Genomic DNA, 17,977 nt, shown 5'->3' on the forward strand with positions numbered 1-17,977 from the left:
TTGTAGTGGATGGACGGTCTTGTAGTGGATGGACGGTCTTGTAGTGGATGGATGGTCTTGTAGTGGATGGATGGTCTTGTAGTAGATGGATGGTCTTGTAGTAGATGGATGGTCTTGTAGTGGATGGATGGTCTTGTAGTGGATGGATGGTCTTGTAGTGGATGGATGGTCTTGTAGTGGATGGATGGTCTTGTAGTGGATGGATGGTCTTGTAGTGGATGGATGGTCTTGTAGTGGATGGATGGTCTTGTAGTGGATGGATGGTCTTGTAGTGGATGGATGGTCTTGTAGTGGATGGATGGTCTTGTAGTGGATGGATGGTCTTGTAGTGGATGGATGGTCTTGTAGTGGATGGATGGTCTTGTAGTGGATGGATGGTCTTGTAGTGGATGGATGGTCTTGTAGTGGATGGATGGTCTTGTAGTGGATGGATGGTCTTGTAGTAGATGGATGGTCTTGTAGTGGATGGTCTTGTAGTGGATGGTCTTGTAGTGGGTGGTCTTGTAGTAGATGGATGGTCTTGTAGTAGATGGATGGTCTTGTAGTAGATGGATGGTCTTGTAGTGGATGGATGGTCTTGTAGTAGATGGATGGTCTTGTAGTGGATGGATGGTCTTGTAGTAGATGGATGGTCTTGTAGTGGATGGATGGTCTTGTAGTGGATGGATGGTCTTGTAGTAGATGGATGGTCTTGTAGTAGATGGATGGTCTTGTAGTAGATGGATGGTCTTGTAGTAGATGGATGGTCTTGTAGTGGATGGTCTTGTAGTGGATGGATGGTCTTGTAGTGGATGGATGGTCTTGTAGTGGATGGATGGTCTTGTAGTGGATGGATGGTCTTGTAGTGGATGGATGGTCTTGTAGTGGATGGATGGTCTTGTAGTGGATGGATGGTCTTGTAGTGGATGGATGGTCTTGTAGTGGATGGATGGTCTTGTAGTGGATGGATGGTCTTGTAGTGGATGGATGGTCTTGTAGTGGATGGATGGTCTTGTAGTGGATGGTCTTGTAGTGGATGGGAGCACTTGTGGTGCTGACAACTTTAAAGGCCCAGTTCAATCAAAAACTAGACCTTTCTGTGTTTATATATATTTCCACACTATGAGATTGGAATAAATCTGAGCAACTGTGAAATGTATGATAATGCCCTTGTAGTGTAAGAGTTGTTTAAAAAGACCGTCTGAAATTACAGCCTGTTCTGGTGGGATGGAGTTTTGACCTGCCTGGTGACATCACCAGGTCATAAATTGGTAGTAGACCAATAAGAAAGAGAGTTCCAAACCTCTGCCAATAACAGCTCGTTTTCAGTTTCCCCCTCCCCTACTCAGACCACTCCCAGACAGTCCAAGCAAAATTGTTGTTTGAGAAATTGCTCTTTTTTTAAGAAGCACATTTTGGTTTCTCTTTGACCATTTCAATTGAAAACAATCACAGTAAGGCACTTCATTGTTACCCAGAAACGATTTGACATTCAAATAAAATGTCTGCATTGGACTTAAGAAGTTAGGAGCACCAGACAGTCACAGGGGAACCAGAAAAGGAAATGATCAATCCTACCTTTCAAGCACATCACCTGGAGTATCTATCGTCCATATTTCCATCTGAAACCATACTGGGCAAGTTAGCCAGCCGTTAGCCAGCTGTTAGCCAGCCAGCCGTTAGCCAGCCAGTCGTTAGCCAGCCAGCCGTTAGCCAGCCGTTAGCCAGCCGTTAAGCCAGCCGTTAAGCCAGCCGTTAAGCCAGCCGTTAAGCCAGCCGTTAAGCTAGCCAGGTAGCATGATTGGACAAGGTCGATACATGAATGGTCAAGGTTTCTTGTTATCTAACAAATAGTCAGGGCCTGCGGCATGGTTTATGAAATTACTCACATTAGTCATTCTAGAACTAGAATGTATGTGGATCATTTACAGATTTTTTAATGATGCACAGAATTTAAAAAAAGTCAACACTTTATAAAAAATATATATTTGAAGGTTCATATATACTGTCATAAATTATAATTCAAATAAATTATAGCATCACCATTGATTACCCAGCTCATTTCCTGATAATACAGACACTGCATTAACTCAATATTAGGTAGGAAGCCGGTTTATCCAACTGAAAATGCAGACGTGAGAGAGGACCGAGTGAGCCTTATTCTACATTAGGCTACATAATGACATTATTAAATGACTATTCCAGGTGTGGGGATTAAGTCAGGGGGCTCAGATGCTACAGAAGCTAGTACTAATAATCAGAGGAGCGATATTCCTGCCCCCATGTTGCCTCCCAGGACTAAAGAGGGGATGTAGTCTATCAGTGAAGCTATCTGTAAACGTATGGATGTGAACCCCAGTCTCCGCGCAGTAGAAGGACACTCGGCCCTCCACGTAGTCCAGAAACACCCCCACCTTCCTGGGCTTCTGCTGCAGGCCCACGGGGGTGACAGTGGGGGAGGTGTAAGCTACGTATTGACCCCCGCTCTTTAGGCTCAGTGTCCAGAAGCCATTGGCTGGGCTGACTGTAAACTTCCCTTTCCTGTTGATGGACTGTCTGGCCACGCCCAGGATCCACTCTATCTTCTCTCCCACCTCCACCTCCCAGTAGTACCTAGAATGGAGTCAGCATTAGTACCTGGAATGGAGTCAACATTAGTACCTGGAATGGAGTCAACATTAGTACCTAGAATGGAGTCAGCATTAGTACCTGGAATGGAGTCAACATTAGTACCTAGAATGGAGTCATCATTAGTACCTAGAATGGAGTCAGCATTAGTACCTGGAATGGAGTCATCATTAGTACCTGGAATGGAGTCAGCATTAGTACCTGGAATGGAGTCATCATTAGTACCTGGAATGGAGTCATCATTAGTACCTGGAATGGAGTCAACATTAGTACCTAGAATGGAGTCAGCATTAGTACCTGGAATGGAGTCAACATTAGTACCTGGAATGGAGTCAGCATTAGTACCTGGAATGGAGTCAGCATTAGTACCTGGAATGGAGTCAACATTAGTACCTGGAATGGAGTCAGCATTAGTACCTGGAATGGAGTCAACATTAGTACCTGGAATGGAGTCAACATTAGTACCTGGAATGGAGTCAGCATTAGTACCTGGAATGGAGTCAACATTAGTACCTGGAATGGAGTCAACATTAGTACCTGGAATGGAGTCAGCATTAGTACCTGGAATGGAGTCAACATTAGTACCTGGAATGGAGTCAGCATTAGTACCTAGAATGGAGTCAACATTAGTACCTAGAATGGAGTCAGCATTAGTACCTGGAATGGAGTCAGCATTAGTACCTGGAATGGAGTCAACATTAGTACCTGGAATGGAGTCAGCATTAGTACCTGGAATGGAGTCAACATTAGTACCTGGAATGGAGTCAACATTAGTACCTGGAATGGAGTCAGCATTAGTACCTGGAATGGAGTCAGCATTAGTCCAGTAGTACCTGGAATGGAGTCAGCATTAGTACCTGGAATGGAGCCAACATTAGTCCAGTAGTACCTGGAATGGAGTCAGCATTAGTACCTGGAATGGAGTCAGCATTAGTACCTAGAATGGAGTCAACATTAGTACCTGGAATGGAGTCAGCATTAGTACCTAGAATGGAGTCAGCATTAGTCCAGTAGTACCTAGAATGGAGTCAGCATTAGTACCTAGAATGGAGTCAGCATTAGTCCAGTAGTACCTGGAATGGAGTCAACATTAGTCCAGTAGTACCTGGAATGGAGTCATCATTAGTCCAGTAGTACCTGGAATGGAGTCAGCATTAGTCCAGTAGTACCTGGAATGGAGTCAACATTAGTCCAGTAGTACCTAGAATGGAGTCAACATTAGTCCAGTAGTACCTGGAATGGAGTCAACATTAGTCCAGTAGTACCTAGAATGGAGTCAACATTAGTCCAGTAGTACCTGGAATGGAATCAACATTAGTACCTAGAATGGAGTCAACATTAGTCCAGTAGTACCTGGAATGGAGTCAACATTAGTCCAGTAGTACCTGGAATGGAGTCAGCATTAGTCCAGTAGTACCTAGAATGGAGTCAACATTAGTCCAGTAGTACCTAGAATGGAGTCAACATTAGTCCAGTAGTACCTGGAATGGAGTCAGCATTAGTCCAGTAGTACCTGGAATGGAGTCAACATTAGTCCAGTAGTACCTAGAATGGAGTCAACATTAGTCCAGTAGTACCTGGAATGGAGTCAGCATTAGTCCAGTAGTACCTAGAATGGAGTCAACATTAGTCCAGTAGTACCTGGAATGGAGTCAGCATTAGTCCAGTAGTACCTAGAATGGAGTCAACATTAGTCCAGTAGTACCTGGAATGGAGTCAGCATTAGTCCAGTAGTACCTAGAATGGAGTCAACATTAGTCCAGTAGTACCTGGAATGGAGTCAGCATTAGTCCAGTAGTACCTAGAATGGAGTCAACATTAGTCCAGTAGTACCTGGAATGGAGTCAGCATTAGTCCAGTAGTACCTGGAATGTAGTCAACATTAGTACCTGGAATGGAGTCAGCATTAGTCCAGTAGTACCTGGAATGGTGTCAACATTAGTACCTGGAATGGAGTCAACATTAGTCCAGTAGTACCTAGAATGGAGTCAACATTAGTCCAGTAGTACCTAGAATGGAGTCAACATTAGTCCAGTAGTACCTGGAATGGAGTCAACATTAGTCCAGTAGTACCTAGAATGGAGTCAACATTAGTCCAGTAGTACCTAGAATGGAGTCAACATTAGTCCAGTAGTACCTAGAATGGAGTCAACATTAGTCCAGTAGTACCTGGAATGGAGTCAACATTAGTCCAGTAGTACCTAGAATGGAGTCAACATTAGTCCAGTAGTACCTAGAATGGAGTCAACATTAGTCCAGTAGTACCTGGAATGGAGTCAACATTAGTCCAGTAGTACCTGGAATGGAGTCAACATTAGTCCAGTAGTACCTGGAATGGAGTCAACATTAGTCCAGTAGTACCTGGAATGGAGTCAACATTAGTCCAGTAGTACCTGGAATGGAGTCAGCATTAGTCCAGGTGGAATGGAATGGAGTCCATGTTTTCGTCATTACAACTGATGAACTTTGCATTCAAGTCCAGTCCAAGTTTTCATCATTATAACGGATGAACTTAGTATTTAAGTCCAGTCCATGTTTTAATACAGCACTAGCCAGGAGTGAACGCTAACTTCTACTTAAGTTTGTATCCCTGCAATAGTTTCAGTAAAGTTCAACAAACAAACTATATCAGACGGCCTGACATCCGTTCTTAGAACCATAGATATATGATCATAGATCTTTATGATAACAGATATATAGATATAGAATGCTATTATATAGGCTATTATGTAGGCAAAAGTATAAAGAGGGACATTACAGTACCTGCCGCTGCTGAAGGATTCTCTTCCCAGGACGTTGGACACGCGGTCAAACCTCTTGGGGTTGTCTGGGACCTCTTGGTGTTTGTCTGTGTGTCGCACCTGTTTCCGGTCGTCTGAGACCGAGAGGAAGGCGTGGGCCGTCTTGGGACTCAGGGAGATGTCTACTAGGGTAGAGGAAGGAGAGAGAAACATATAAGTGCAACAGAAAACTCACCTTGGTAAAACAAGTACTTTGAAGGCCCAATGCCGCCATTCTTATATCAATATCAAATTATTTTCTGAGTAATAATTAAGTATCTTACTCTAATAGATTTCGATTAAAATGGGCAAAAATTTGAAAAGTATTTCTCAAGCAAGATTTTTGCTAGGACTGTCTGGGAGTGGTCTGAGGGGGGAGGGGAAAACTGAAGACTAGCCATTATTGGCAGAGAGGTTTGGAATCTCTTTGTTATTAGTCTATTCACCAATTTACCACATTGTGATGTCACCATGGAAAGCCTAAACTTCCGCCCACGCAAACCTGCTGATAAAGATTGTATTTTCAACCCTTAACTATCAGGAAATAACACTTCCCCACACTTTTACTGTGTTAGTTTCATCAGCTGTTGTACGATATGATATAAAACACAGAAAAACTGAATTTTGACTCCACTGGTCCTTTAAGAACAACAAAAAAGAGATGTTATGGTATATCTAACTCTTTGGGCAGGTGGAGACATACCTGTATAATTCTGTATTTTCTTCAGCTCTGCAAAAGATAACAGTTCCAGTAAGAATCCTTCCCAGACAAACAGATCTGACATTTCACTCATCCTAAAGATAACAGTTCCAGTAAGAATCCTTCCCAGACAAACAGATATGACATTTCACTCACCCTAAAGATAACAGTTCCAGTAAGAATCCTTCCCAGACAAACATATCTGACATTTCACTCACCCTAAAGATAACAGTTCCATAAGAATCCTTCCCAGACAAACAGATCTGACATTTCACTCACCCTAAAGATAACAGTTCCATAAGAATCCTTCCCAGACAAACAGATCTGACATTTCACTCACCCTAAAGATAACAGTTCCATAAGAATCCTTCCCAGACAAACAGATCTGACATTTCACTCACCCTAAAGATATGCAGTAGAATAATACTATAACCATTTATCAGATGCTGACAGATGTCTAATCAACACAAAACATGTAGGCTACTAAAGTGTTGAGGGTGAATGTAGAACTGTAAGAGATAGATCCAGTATGATATGAAAGATAGTATCTGTAGTGTAATACTAACCAGCTTTAGAGAGTCTACAGAGCTCTCCTTTAACCATGTCCATCAGGTCTGACACTGCTCTCCTGGTCACGCCCATACAGGGGTCTGTCTCCATGGAAACCTTGGACCAGTCCCTCCTCTCAGAGTAGCCCGTGGTGGAAGTGGTGCTCTGCAACGTTCATAGAGGCCAAACAAACAAACACTGTTATATTTTAAGATTAAATATAAGTGGTTGGGGGACTAATTTAAGGGTTCAAGCCTTTTCTTCTGTGGTCATGATAATTAAGAAACTCTGTTTTACAAACTGTTTTTGGAAATTAAGACATGATGAAGCAGAGGTCTACGTGTCGACCTACTGTGTCCTAATCTACATTATAAACCAGGTAGTTTGGGTCCTGAATTCTGATTGGCTGAAATCCGAGGTATATCAGACATTATAAACTGGCTGGTTCGAGCCCTGAATGCTGATTGGCTGAATGCCGTGGTATACCACGGGTATGAAAAAACATTTATTTTTCCTGTTCTAATGACGTCGGTAACCAGTTTTAAGGTCTGTATCCAGTCCGTACTCTGCTTTGCGTCGTGCATAAGAACAGCCCTTGGCTCTGGTATATTGACTATATGCCACACCCCCTCGGGCCTTATTGCTGAAGTATATGATTACCGCTCTGGGGTGAAGTTTCCCCTAGGTACAGATCTAGGATCAGCTTCCTTTCCCTCAATCTAAACCTTAACCATTAGTGGAGAAAATGCTAAACTGACCCAAGACTAGCGTCTCGGGGCGACTTCACCCTACTCCATGCTTACCACTGCAACACTCTTCTGACCATCTCCACCACAGAGCTCATCATGGCTCTGCTGAGATTGACAAGGCCCCAGGTCAGTGTCTCCATTCCTCAGCTGTTGAATCTCCTGTTCCAGCTCCTTCACCAGCTTCTCAACAATCCTCTAAAGAAACACAAACATTGTTACATTTGGTATATTGATAATCACATTGTATTCTGTCAATAGGTGGTGGATGAGGTGAGTTTTCCCCTTACTATGTAAAGCGCTTTGTGTACCTCATTTACGAGAAAGGAGCTAAATAAATCCAATCCGTTATTATTTTTAATCTAAGTTTATAAGTTCATAAATAAATCAGAGTATTACTGTACATTACAGACCTCCTCCTTCCCCTGTCTCTCCTCAATGGCTGTCACCACGGCCTTGTGGCTCTTCTCCATGGAACTGACGAGGGCAGAGAACACCTTCTGGCTCTCACGCACCTCCCTCACACACGAGTTCTGATTGGACAAAATACATGTCAATAGCTCAGACATCAGTTCTAATTGGATGAAATACATGTCTGTATCTCACATCACTTTAAGATGATAATGTGTGATTGGACAAAACATGTATGTGGTAAGGGTGGTGGATTTGTCTAACTCATCTAGATCTACATAAGGGCGTAGGGTGTAGGACCTCTCTAACCCTGTACCAGTAAATCTACCATCCTGTAGGACCTCTCTAACCCTGTACCTGGAGAGATACCATCCTGTAGGACCTCTCTAACCCTGTACCTGGAGAGATACCATCCTGTAGGACCTCTCTAACCCTGTATCTGGAGAGATACCATCCTGTAGGACCTCTCTAACCCTGTACCTGGAGAGATACCATCCTGTAGGACCTCTCTAACCCTGTACCTGGAGAGATACCATCCTGTAGGACCTCTCTAACCCTGTACCTGGAGAGATACCATCCTGTAGGACCTCTCTAACCCTGTACCTGGAGAGATACCATCCTATAGGACCTCTCTAACCCTGTACCTGGAGAGATACCATCCTGTAGGACCTCTCTAACCCTGTACCTGGAGAGCTACCATCCTGTAGGACCTCTCTAACCCTGTACCTGGAGAGATACCATCCTGTAGGACCTCTCTAACCCTGTACCTGGAGAGATACCATCCTGTAGGACCTCTCTAACCCTGTACCTGGAGAGCTACCATCCTGTAGGACCTCTCTAACCCTGTACCTGGAGAGATACCATCCTGTAGGACCTCTCTAACCCTGTACCTGGAGAGATACCATCCGGTAGGACCTCTCTAACCCTGTACCTGGAGAGATACCATCCTGTAGGACCTCTCTAACCCTGTACCTGGAGAGATACCATCCTGTAGGACCTCTCTAACCCTGTACCTGGAGAGATACCATCCTGTAGGACCTCTCTAACCCTGTACCTGGAGAGATACCATCCTGTAGGACCTCTCTAACCCTGTACCTGGAGAGATACCATCCTGTAGGACCTCTCTAACCCTGTACCTGGAGAGATACCATCCTGTAGGACCTCTCTAACCCTGTACCTGGACAGCTACCATCCTGTTGGACCTCTCTAACCCTGTACCTGGAGAGATACCATCCTGTAGGACCTCTCTAACCCTGTACCTGGAGAGATACCATCCTGTAGGACCTCTCTAACCCTGTACCTGGAGAGATACCATCCTATAGCACCTCTCTAACCCTGTACCTGGAGAGATACCATCCTGTAGAACCTCTCTAACCCTGTACCTGGAGAGATACCATCCTGTAGGACCTCTCTAACCCTGTACCTGGAGATCTACCATCCTGTAGGACCTCTCTAACCCTGTACCTGGAGATATACCATCCCGTAGGACCTCTCTAACCCTGTACCTGGAGATATACCATCCCGTAGGACCTCTCTAACCCTGTACCTGGAGAGATACCATCCTGTGGGACCTCTCTAACCCTGTATCTGGAGAGATACCATCCTGTAGGACCTCTAACCCTGTACCTGGAGAGATACCATCCTGTAGGACCTCTCTAACCTTGTACCTGGAGCTCTACCATCCTGTAGGACCTCTCTAACCCTGTACCTGGAGAGATACCATCCTGTAGGACCTCTCTAACCCTGTACCTGGAGAGATACCATCCTGTAGGACCTCTCTAACCCTGTATCTGGAGAGATACCATCCTGTAGGACCTCTCTAACCCTGTACCTGGAGAGATACCATCCTGTAGGACCTCTCTAACCCTGTACCTGGAGAGATACCATCCTGTAGGACCTCTCTAACCCTGTATCTGGAGAGATACCATCCTGTAGGACCTCTCTAACCCTGTACCTGGAGAGATACCATCCTGTAGGACCTCTCTAACCCTGTACCTGGAGAGATACCATCCTGTAGGACCTCTCTAACCCTGTACCTGGAGAGATACCATCCTGTAGGACCTCTCTAACCCTGTACCTGGAGAGATACCATCCTATAGGACCTCTCTAACCCTGTACCTGGAGAGATACCATCCTGTAGGACCTCTCTAACCCTGTACCTGGAGAGCTACCATCCTGTAGGACCTCTCTAACCCTGTACCTGGAGAGATACCATCCTGTAGGACCTCTCTAACCCTGTACCTGGAGAGATACCATCCTGTAGGACCTCTCTAACCCTGTACCTGGAGAGCTACCATCCTGTAGGACCTCTCTAACCCTGTACCTGGAGAGATACCATCCTGTAGGACCTCTCTAACCCTGTACCTGGAGAGATACCATCCGGTAGGACCTCTCTAACCCTGTACCTGGAGAGATACCATCCTGTAGGACCTCTCTAACCCTGTACCTGGAGAGATACCATCCTGTAGGACCTCTCTAACCCTGTACCTGGAGAGATACCATCCTGTAGGACCTCTCTAACCCTGTACCTGGAGAGATACCATCCTGTAGGACCTCTCTAACCCTGTACCTGGAGAGATACCATCCTGTAGGACCTCTCTAACCCTGTACCTGGAGAGATACCATCCTGTAGGACCTCTCTAACCCTGTACCTGGACAGCTACCATCCTGTTGGACCTCTCTAACCCTGTACCTGGAGAGATACCATCCTGTAGGACCTCTCTAACCCTGTACCTGGAGAGATACCATCCTGTAGGACCTCTCTAACCCTGTACCTGGAGAGATACCATCCTATAGCACCTCTCTAACCCTGTACCTGGAGAGATACCATCCTGTAGAACCTCTCTAACCCTGTACCTGGAGAGATACCATCCTGTAGGACCTCTCTAACCCTGTACCTGGAGATCTACCATCCTGTAGGACCTCTCTAACCCTGTACCTGGAGATATACCATCCTGTAGGACCTCTCTAACCCTGTACCTGGAGATATACCATCCCGTAGGACCTCTCTAACCCTGTACCTGGAGAGATACCATCCTGTGGGACCTCTCTAACCCTGTATCTGGAGAGATACCATCCTGTAGGACCTCTAACCCTGTACCTGGAGAGATACCATCCTGTAGGACCTCTCTAACCTTGTACCTGGAGCTCTACCATCCTGTAGGACCTCTCTAACCCTGTACCTGGAGAGATACCATCCTGTAGGACCTCTCTAACCCTGTACCTGGAGAGATACCATCCTGTAGGACCTCTCTAACCCTGTATCTGGAGAGATACCATCCTGTAGGACCTCTCTAACCCTGTACCTGGAGAGATACCATCCTGTAGGACCTCTCTAACCCTGTACCTGGAGAGATACCATCCTGTAGGACCTCTCTAACCCTGTACCTGGAGAGATACCATCCTGTAGGACCTCTCTAACCCTGTACCTGGAGAGATACCATCCTATAGGACCTCTCTAACCCTGTACCTGGAGAGATACCATCCTGTAGGACCTCTCTAACCCTGTACCTGGAGAGCTACCATCCTGTAGGACCTCTCTAACCCTGTACCTGGAGAGATACCATCCTGTAGGACCTCTCTAACCCTGTACCTGGAGAGATACCATCCTGTAGGACCTCTCTAACCCTGTACCTGGAGAGCTACCATCCTGTAGGACCTCTCTAACCCTGTACCTGGAGAGATACCATCCTGTAGGACCTCTCTAACCCTGTACCTGGAGAGATACCATCCGGTAGGACCTCTCTAACCCTGTACCTGGAGAGATACCATCCTGTAGGACCTCTCTAACCCTGTACCTGGAGAGATACCATCCTGTAGGACCTCTCTAACCCTGTACCTGGAGAGATACCATCCTGTAGGACCTCTCTAACCCTGTACCTGGAGAGATACCATCCTGTAGGACCTCTCTAACCCTGTACCTGGAGAGATACCATCCTGTAGGACCTCTCTAACCCTGTACCTGGAGAGATACCATCCTGTAGGACCTCTCTAACCCTGTACCTGGACAGCTACCATCCTGTTGGACCTCTCTAACCCTGTACCTGGAGAGATACCATCCTGTAGGACCTCTCTAACCCTGTACCTGGAGAGATACCATCCTGTAGGACCTCTCTAACCCTGTACCTGGAGAGATACCATCCTATAGCACCTCTCTAACCCTGTACCTGGAGAGATACCATCCTGTAGAACCTCTCTAACCCTGTACCTGGAGAGATACCATCCTGTAGGACCTATCTAACCCTGTACCTGGAGAGATACCATCCTGTAGGACCTCTCTAACCCTGTACCTGGAGAGATACCATCCTGTAGGACCTCTATAACCCTGTACCTGGAGATCTACCATCCTGTAGGACCTCTCTAACCCTGTACCTGGAGAGATACCATCCTGTAGGACCTCTCTAACCCTGTACCTGGAGAGATACCATCCTGTAGGACCTCTCTAACCCTGTACCTGGAGAGATACCATCCTGTAGGACCTCTAACCCTGTACCTGGAGATCTACCATCCTGTAGGACCTCTCTAACCCTGTACCTGGAGATATACCATCCTGTAGGACCTCTCTAACCCTGTACCTGGAGATATACCATCCCGTAGGACCTCTCTAACCCTGTACCTGGAGAGATACCATCCTGTGGGACCTCTCTAACCCTGTATCTGGAGAGATACCATCCTGTAGGACCTCTAACCCTGTACCTGGAGAGATACCATCCTGTAGGACCTCTCTAACCTTGTACCTGGAGCTCTACCATCCTGTAGGACCTCTCTAACCCTGTACCTGGAGAGATACCATCCTGTAGGACCTCTCTAACCCTGTATCTGGAGAGATACCATCCTGTGGGACCTCTCTAACCCTGTATCTGGAGAGATACCATCCTGTAGGACCTCTAACCCTGTACCTGGAGAGATACCATCCTGTAGGACCTCTCTAACCTTGTACCTGGAGCTCTACCATCCTGTAGGACCTCTCTAACCCTGTACCTGGAGAGATACCATCCTGTAGGACCTCTCTAACCCTGTATCTGGAGAGATACCATCCTGTAGGACCTCTCTAACCCTGTACCTGGAGAGATACCATCCTGTGGGACCTCTCTAACCCTGTACCTGGAGAGATACCATCCTGTAGGACCTCTCTAACCCTGTACCTGGAGAGATACCATCCTGTAGGTTTTCACTACAACCCCAATCGCACATGATTCTAATAATTAGTTGGTTGATAAACTGAATTACGTTAGTTACAACTGGGGTTGGAGTTAAAACCTACAGGAGGGTAGCTGTCCAGGAACAGGCTTGGGGAGCCCTGGTGTAGGGGCTAGGGGCCCATTTGGGATCAGGACTCACTTTGAGGAGCTGCAGGGAGTGTCTGAGTCTGTCAACTTTCTTCAGTCTCTCCTGGATCATCTGGTCAGTGTCTACAACCTGTGGCTGCAGAAGAGGATTACACCAAGACATCATAACATCAAGAGGATTACACCAAGGTATCATAGCATCAAGAGGATTACACCAAGGTATCATAGCATCAAGAGGGTTACACCAAGGTATCATAGCATCAAGAGGATTACACCAAGGTATCATGCCACCAAGAGGATCACACCAAGGTATCATGACACCAAGAGGATTACACCAAGGTATCATGACACCAAGGTATCTATTACAGGTACACCGTAGCCTCTTGAACCTCTTAATGTCACAATGTGTTGCACTAAGGTCACTAGAGTACCGTGTCGTGGCTCTCCTCAAGGCTCTCAGGCCGTGTCTTCCTGTAGTTGTCACAGACGTCAACCAGGATGCGGTTGACACTAAGGTCTGGCCTGGAATGGAACAACCTCTTGCAGAGGGGACAGTAGTCTGAACGGTGCCGGGTCCAGTACCTGTAATGAGCCCAGTCCATGTTTTTATTATGCTGATGATACGCTCAGTACTCCAGTCCATGTTTTTATTATGCTGATGATACGCTCAGTACTCCAGTCCATGTTTTACTCATGCACTATTTGAGCTTCAGAGCTCGTGAACAACAATGTACGGATCCTCTGCAATGCTTTCAATAAAGTTCCACAAACGATAGACACCCCCGGCCTCCATGTTTTATAATGGAAAGATAAAGAGGACGTACCCACACAGGCAGGCCTGACAGAAACTGTGGCCACACGGAGTAGTCACGGGACTGCTGAAGATGTCCTGACACAGCGGGCACAGGAAGTGCCTCTCGGAGACGAGGCTGATGGTAGATGCCATGCCCTGGAAGAACACCATAGAAATCAATCAATTCATCCTTTCGGCACCCTTCTTTTCCCTCTAATCCATCTCTCCACCCTTTCCAATTCCCCATTTTCTAAAAAGGTCAAAGTTCAATATATTACGAGATTGAGCATGAAACACTTTGTAGTATCAGATACTTGTAGTGTACCGTCTCTCATTAACAGGGAAGCAACTTTCACTGGGGGCATGTCCCCCCCCCCACATTCTGAAATTGCATTTTTATCTCCCCCCATTACCATTGTAATGTGATACAAAAACAAGGCGACGGTATGCTTTAGGACCATGCGGACGTCTCCGAGCGGTCGCGTAGACTGTTTGAAAATATATATCATGCCCCCCCCCAGTTTTATCATTGTCGTCCCCTCACTTCTAAAAACCCAAAGTTGCACCCCATTATATATCAATATATAGATGAAATGTAATGTCAAGTCTCTTGACATGTTCTTGTCACGTAATACTTCCATTTGATAGGCCAGATAAAAAAAACTGTACCAGTGAACTCTAACAAGTTATTGAAGGTTTCCCCCATTCATTTTTCCCAATGGAAGAAGAGCGTGCGTTAAAAGCCACAGTATTCACTCTCTTCAAGGTTAAACTCAATCAACTAGTCAGTGAAAGATGGGTTACAATGTCTTCGGAAAGTATTCAGACCCCTTGACTTTTCCCACATTTTGTTTGATTACATCCTTATTCTAAAATTGATTAAATTGTCCCCCCCCCCTCCCTCAATCTACACACACAATACCCCATAATGAAAAGCAAAGCAAAAACAGGTTTAGACATTTTTGCAAATTTATTAAAAATAAAAAAAACTTAATATTGGTATTCAGACTCCAGCGATTACAGCATTGAGTCTTCTTAGGAATGACGCTACAAGCTTGGCACACCTGTATTTGGGGAGTTTCTCCCATTCTTATCAGCCGATCATCTCAAGCTCTGTCAGGTCGGATGGGGAGCGTTGCTGCACAGCTATTTTCAGGTCTCTCCGGAGATGTTCAATCGGGTTCAAGTCCGGGCTCAGGCTGGGCCACTCAAGGACATTCAGAGATTTGTCACGAAGCCATTCATGCGTTCTCTTGGCTGTGTGCTTAGGGTTGTTGTCCTGTTGGAAGGTGAACCTTCGCCCCAGTCTGAGGACCTGAGAGCTCTTGAGCAGGTTTTCATCAAGGATCTCTCTGTACTTTGCTATGTTCATCTTTGCCTCGATGCTGACTAGTCTCCCAGTCCCTGCCGACGAAAAACATCCCCACAGCAGGATTCTGCCACCACCATGCTTCACCGTAGGGATGGTGCCAGGTTTCCGCCAGACGTGGCGCTTGGCATTCAGGCCAAAGAGTTCAATCTTGGTTTTCGTCAGACAAGAGAATCTTGTTTCTCATAGTCTGAGAGTCTTTAGGTGCCTTTTGGTAAACTCCAAGCGGGCTGTCATGTGCCTTTTTACTGAGGTGCTGCAGAGATGGTTGTCCTTCTGGAAGATTCTCCCATCTCCACAGAGGAACTCTGAAGCTCTGTCAGAGTGACCATCAGGTTCTTGGTCACCTCCCTGACCAAGGTCCTTCTCCCCCGATTGCTCAGTTTGGCCGGGCGGCCAGCTCTAGGAAGAGTCTTGGTGGTTCCAAACTTCTTCCATTTAAGAATGATGGAGGCCACTGTGTTCTTGGTGACCTGCAGAAATGTTTTGGTACCCTTCACCAGATCTGTGCCTCAACACAATCCTGTCTCGGGGCTCTACGGACAATTCCTTCGACCTCATGGCTTGGTTTTTGCTCTGACATGCACTGTCAACTGTGGGACCTTATATAGACAGGTGTGTGCCTTTCCAAATCATGTCCAATCAATTGAATTTACCACAGGTGGACTCCAATCAAGTTGTAGAAACATCTCTAGGATGATCAATGGAAACAGGATGCACCTGTGCTCAATTTTGAGTCTCATAGCAAAAGCGTAAATTAGGTATTTCTGTTCATAGATTTTTATAAATTTGCCCCCCCAAAAATAAAAATAAACTGTTTTTGCTTTGTCATTATGGGGTATTGTGTGTAGATTGCTGAGGATTTTTATTTATTTAATTCATTTAGAATAAGGCTGTAACGAAAAATTCTTTCCGAAGGCACTGTATGTGACTGTTTTCTCTCAGCATATAATACAATCATACTTTCCAAGGTGAAATAACAAAGACTGGTTCATTCAATAACCTCTTCACCATTTGCTGATAAATAACAAGCTGTAGAAGGACAGAAGTTTATAAAACTCATCGGTTATGAAACTCAAGGACAGCAGAGGGCTACTGAAGTTAAGATGTTAACACTGACTAGAGGGAACATACAGTATTTTGTCTTAAATATAGTGTGCATCTAGGATCCTCTCTGAAGTTCTGGACACTTCAATAGACCCAGACCCGCTTCTGATAATCCTGGGAGTGTCTGATTCCCTAAACGGATTAACCAACCCCCAAAAACAACTCATCTCTTACAGTCTCATTTCGGCCAAAAAAAGTATCTTGTTGTTTTGGAAATGGAGGGAAGCGCCCTCTACCAAATTATGGCTCAGCGAATTGGCAAACACTGTACACTTAGAAAGAATTAGATATATCCTGAACAATAAATGATCAACATTTGATGAAATCTGGCAGCCTTTCCTCTCTTACTTGGACCATTTGGCGCTGTGAATTTGTACTTTTTAACGCACTCTCAATTGTAATATTTTAATCTACCTTTGGGCAGCCTGTGCTGGCCCCGCCACCCGGGCAGTCGGGAGGGGAATAGGGGGGAATAAGGGGGGGAATGTAACGGCTGTCAATGTCGTTCTCCTCCTCAGACGAGGAGGAGCATGGATCGGACCAAGATGCGGAGTAGGAGGTATTCATGATTTTAATGGCAAACCAACAAACACTATGAATAATTAACAAAATAACAAAACGGAGTAGACAGACCTGGACATGGAACTTACAATAAACACGAAGAACTCACGAACAGGAACAGACTACAAAAACCGAGACAGTCCCGTATGGTGCGACAAACACTGACACAGGAGACAAACACCCACAAAACACCAGTGAAACCCTGGCTGCCTTAGTATGACTCTCAATCAGAGACAAACGATACACACCTGTCTCTAATTGAGAATCATACCAGGCCGAACACAAAACCCCACATAGAAATAGAAAACATAGACTGCCCACCCAACACTCACGCCCTGACCAATAAAGACATACAAAACAAGAGAAAACAGGTCAGGAACGTGACAGGGAATAAGGGGGGGATAAAGGGGGGTGACATCTACCCTCTTTCTTTCTACCTGTCCTTGTTCTGTATGTCGTGTTTTGTAATATTTGTTTTGTACCTAGAACTCTGGGTCTTTTTGTTTCTCTCTGCTCTTTTATGTTTATATGAGAATTGTATACTTGTCTTTTATACCTATACACCATTCTTGTGTGTGTTCAATAGAAAATATTTGAACGAAAATATAGTCTGCATCCTAAATGGCACCCTATTCCCTATGGGGCCCTGGGTCAAAAGTAGTGCACTATAAAGGAAATAGGGTGCCATTTATAGTATTGGAGAGGAATCTTGACATCACCGCAGCGAGCAAAGTCACATTCCAGCTAATCCAATCTGATTGGACGAAAGACAGGATGTGGAGATTCTCAAAGGCAGTGAATTGTTATCAACTCCACGGTCAAACATGTTTCTTTGTCAAGCAGTGAACGCTTGTCTTGGATATTTCACTATTGGAACTCTTTCAGGTCACAGATTCACCTGAACTCGCCTCATGTTTCTGTGTGTCTCATAGCCAAGTCAGTTATGTGATCATGTGTGTCATTCAAAGAAAAGTGTCTCTGTCTTTCTGTCTGTCTGTCTCTGGCTCTGTCTGTCTGTGTCTGTCTCTCTGGCTCTGTCTGTCTGTCTCTGTCTGTCTGTGTGTGT

The 17,977-nt window shown here is 45.4% G+C and overlaps 1 protein-coding gene across 1 annotated transcript; it reads right to left on the bottom strand.

The window, feature by feature from the left end:
• Positions 1-2,207: 2,207 nt before the first annotated feature.
• Positions 2,208-14,027, bottom strand: btr02 (bloodthirsty-related gene family, member 2). The gene is made up of 9 exons (XM_038988707.1): positions 13,906-14,027; positions 13,513-13,663; positions 13,134-13,217; positions 7,796-7,915; positions 7,440-7,580; positions 6,654-6,801; positions 6,091-6,117; positions 5,371-5,533; positions 2,208-2,592 (listed from the first exon to the last, which is right to left on the bottom strand). The coding sequence occupies exons 1-9, from the start codon at positions 14,025-14,027 to the stop codon at positions 2,208-2,210; spliced, it is 1,341 nt and encodes a 446-aa protein (XP_038844635.1).
• Positions 14,028-17,977: the final 3,950 nt, after the last annotated feature.

Source organism: Salvelinus namaycush, chromosome 3, assembly GCF_016432855.1.
Source record: "Salvelinus namaycush isolate Seneca chromosome 3, SaNama_1.0, whole genome shotgun sequence".
Taxonomy (NCBI): Eukaryota; Metazoa; Chordata; class Actinopteri; order Salmoniformes; family Salmonidae; genus Salvelinus; species Salvelinus namaycush.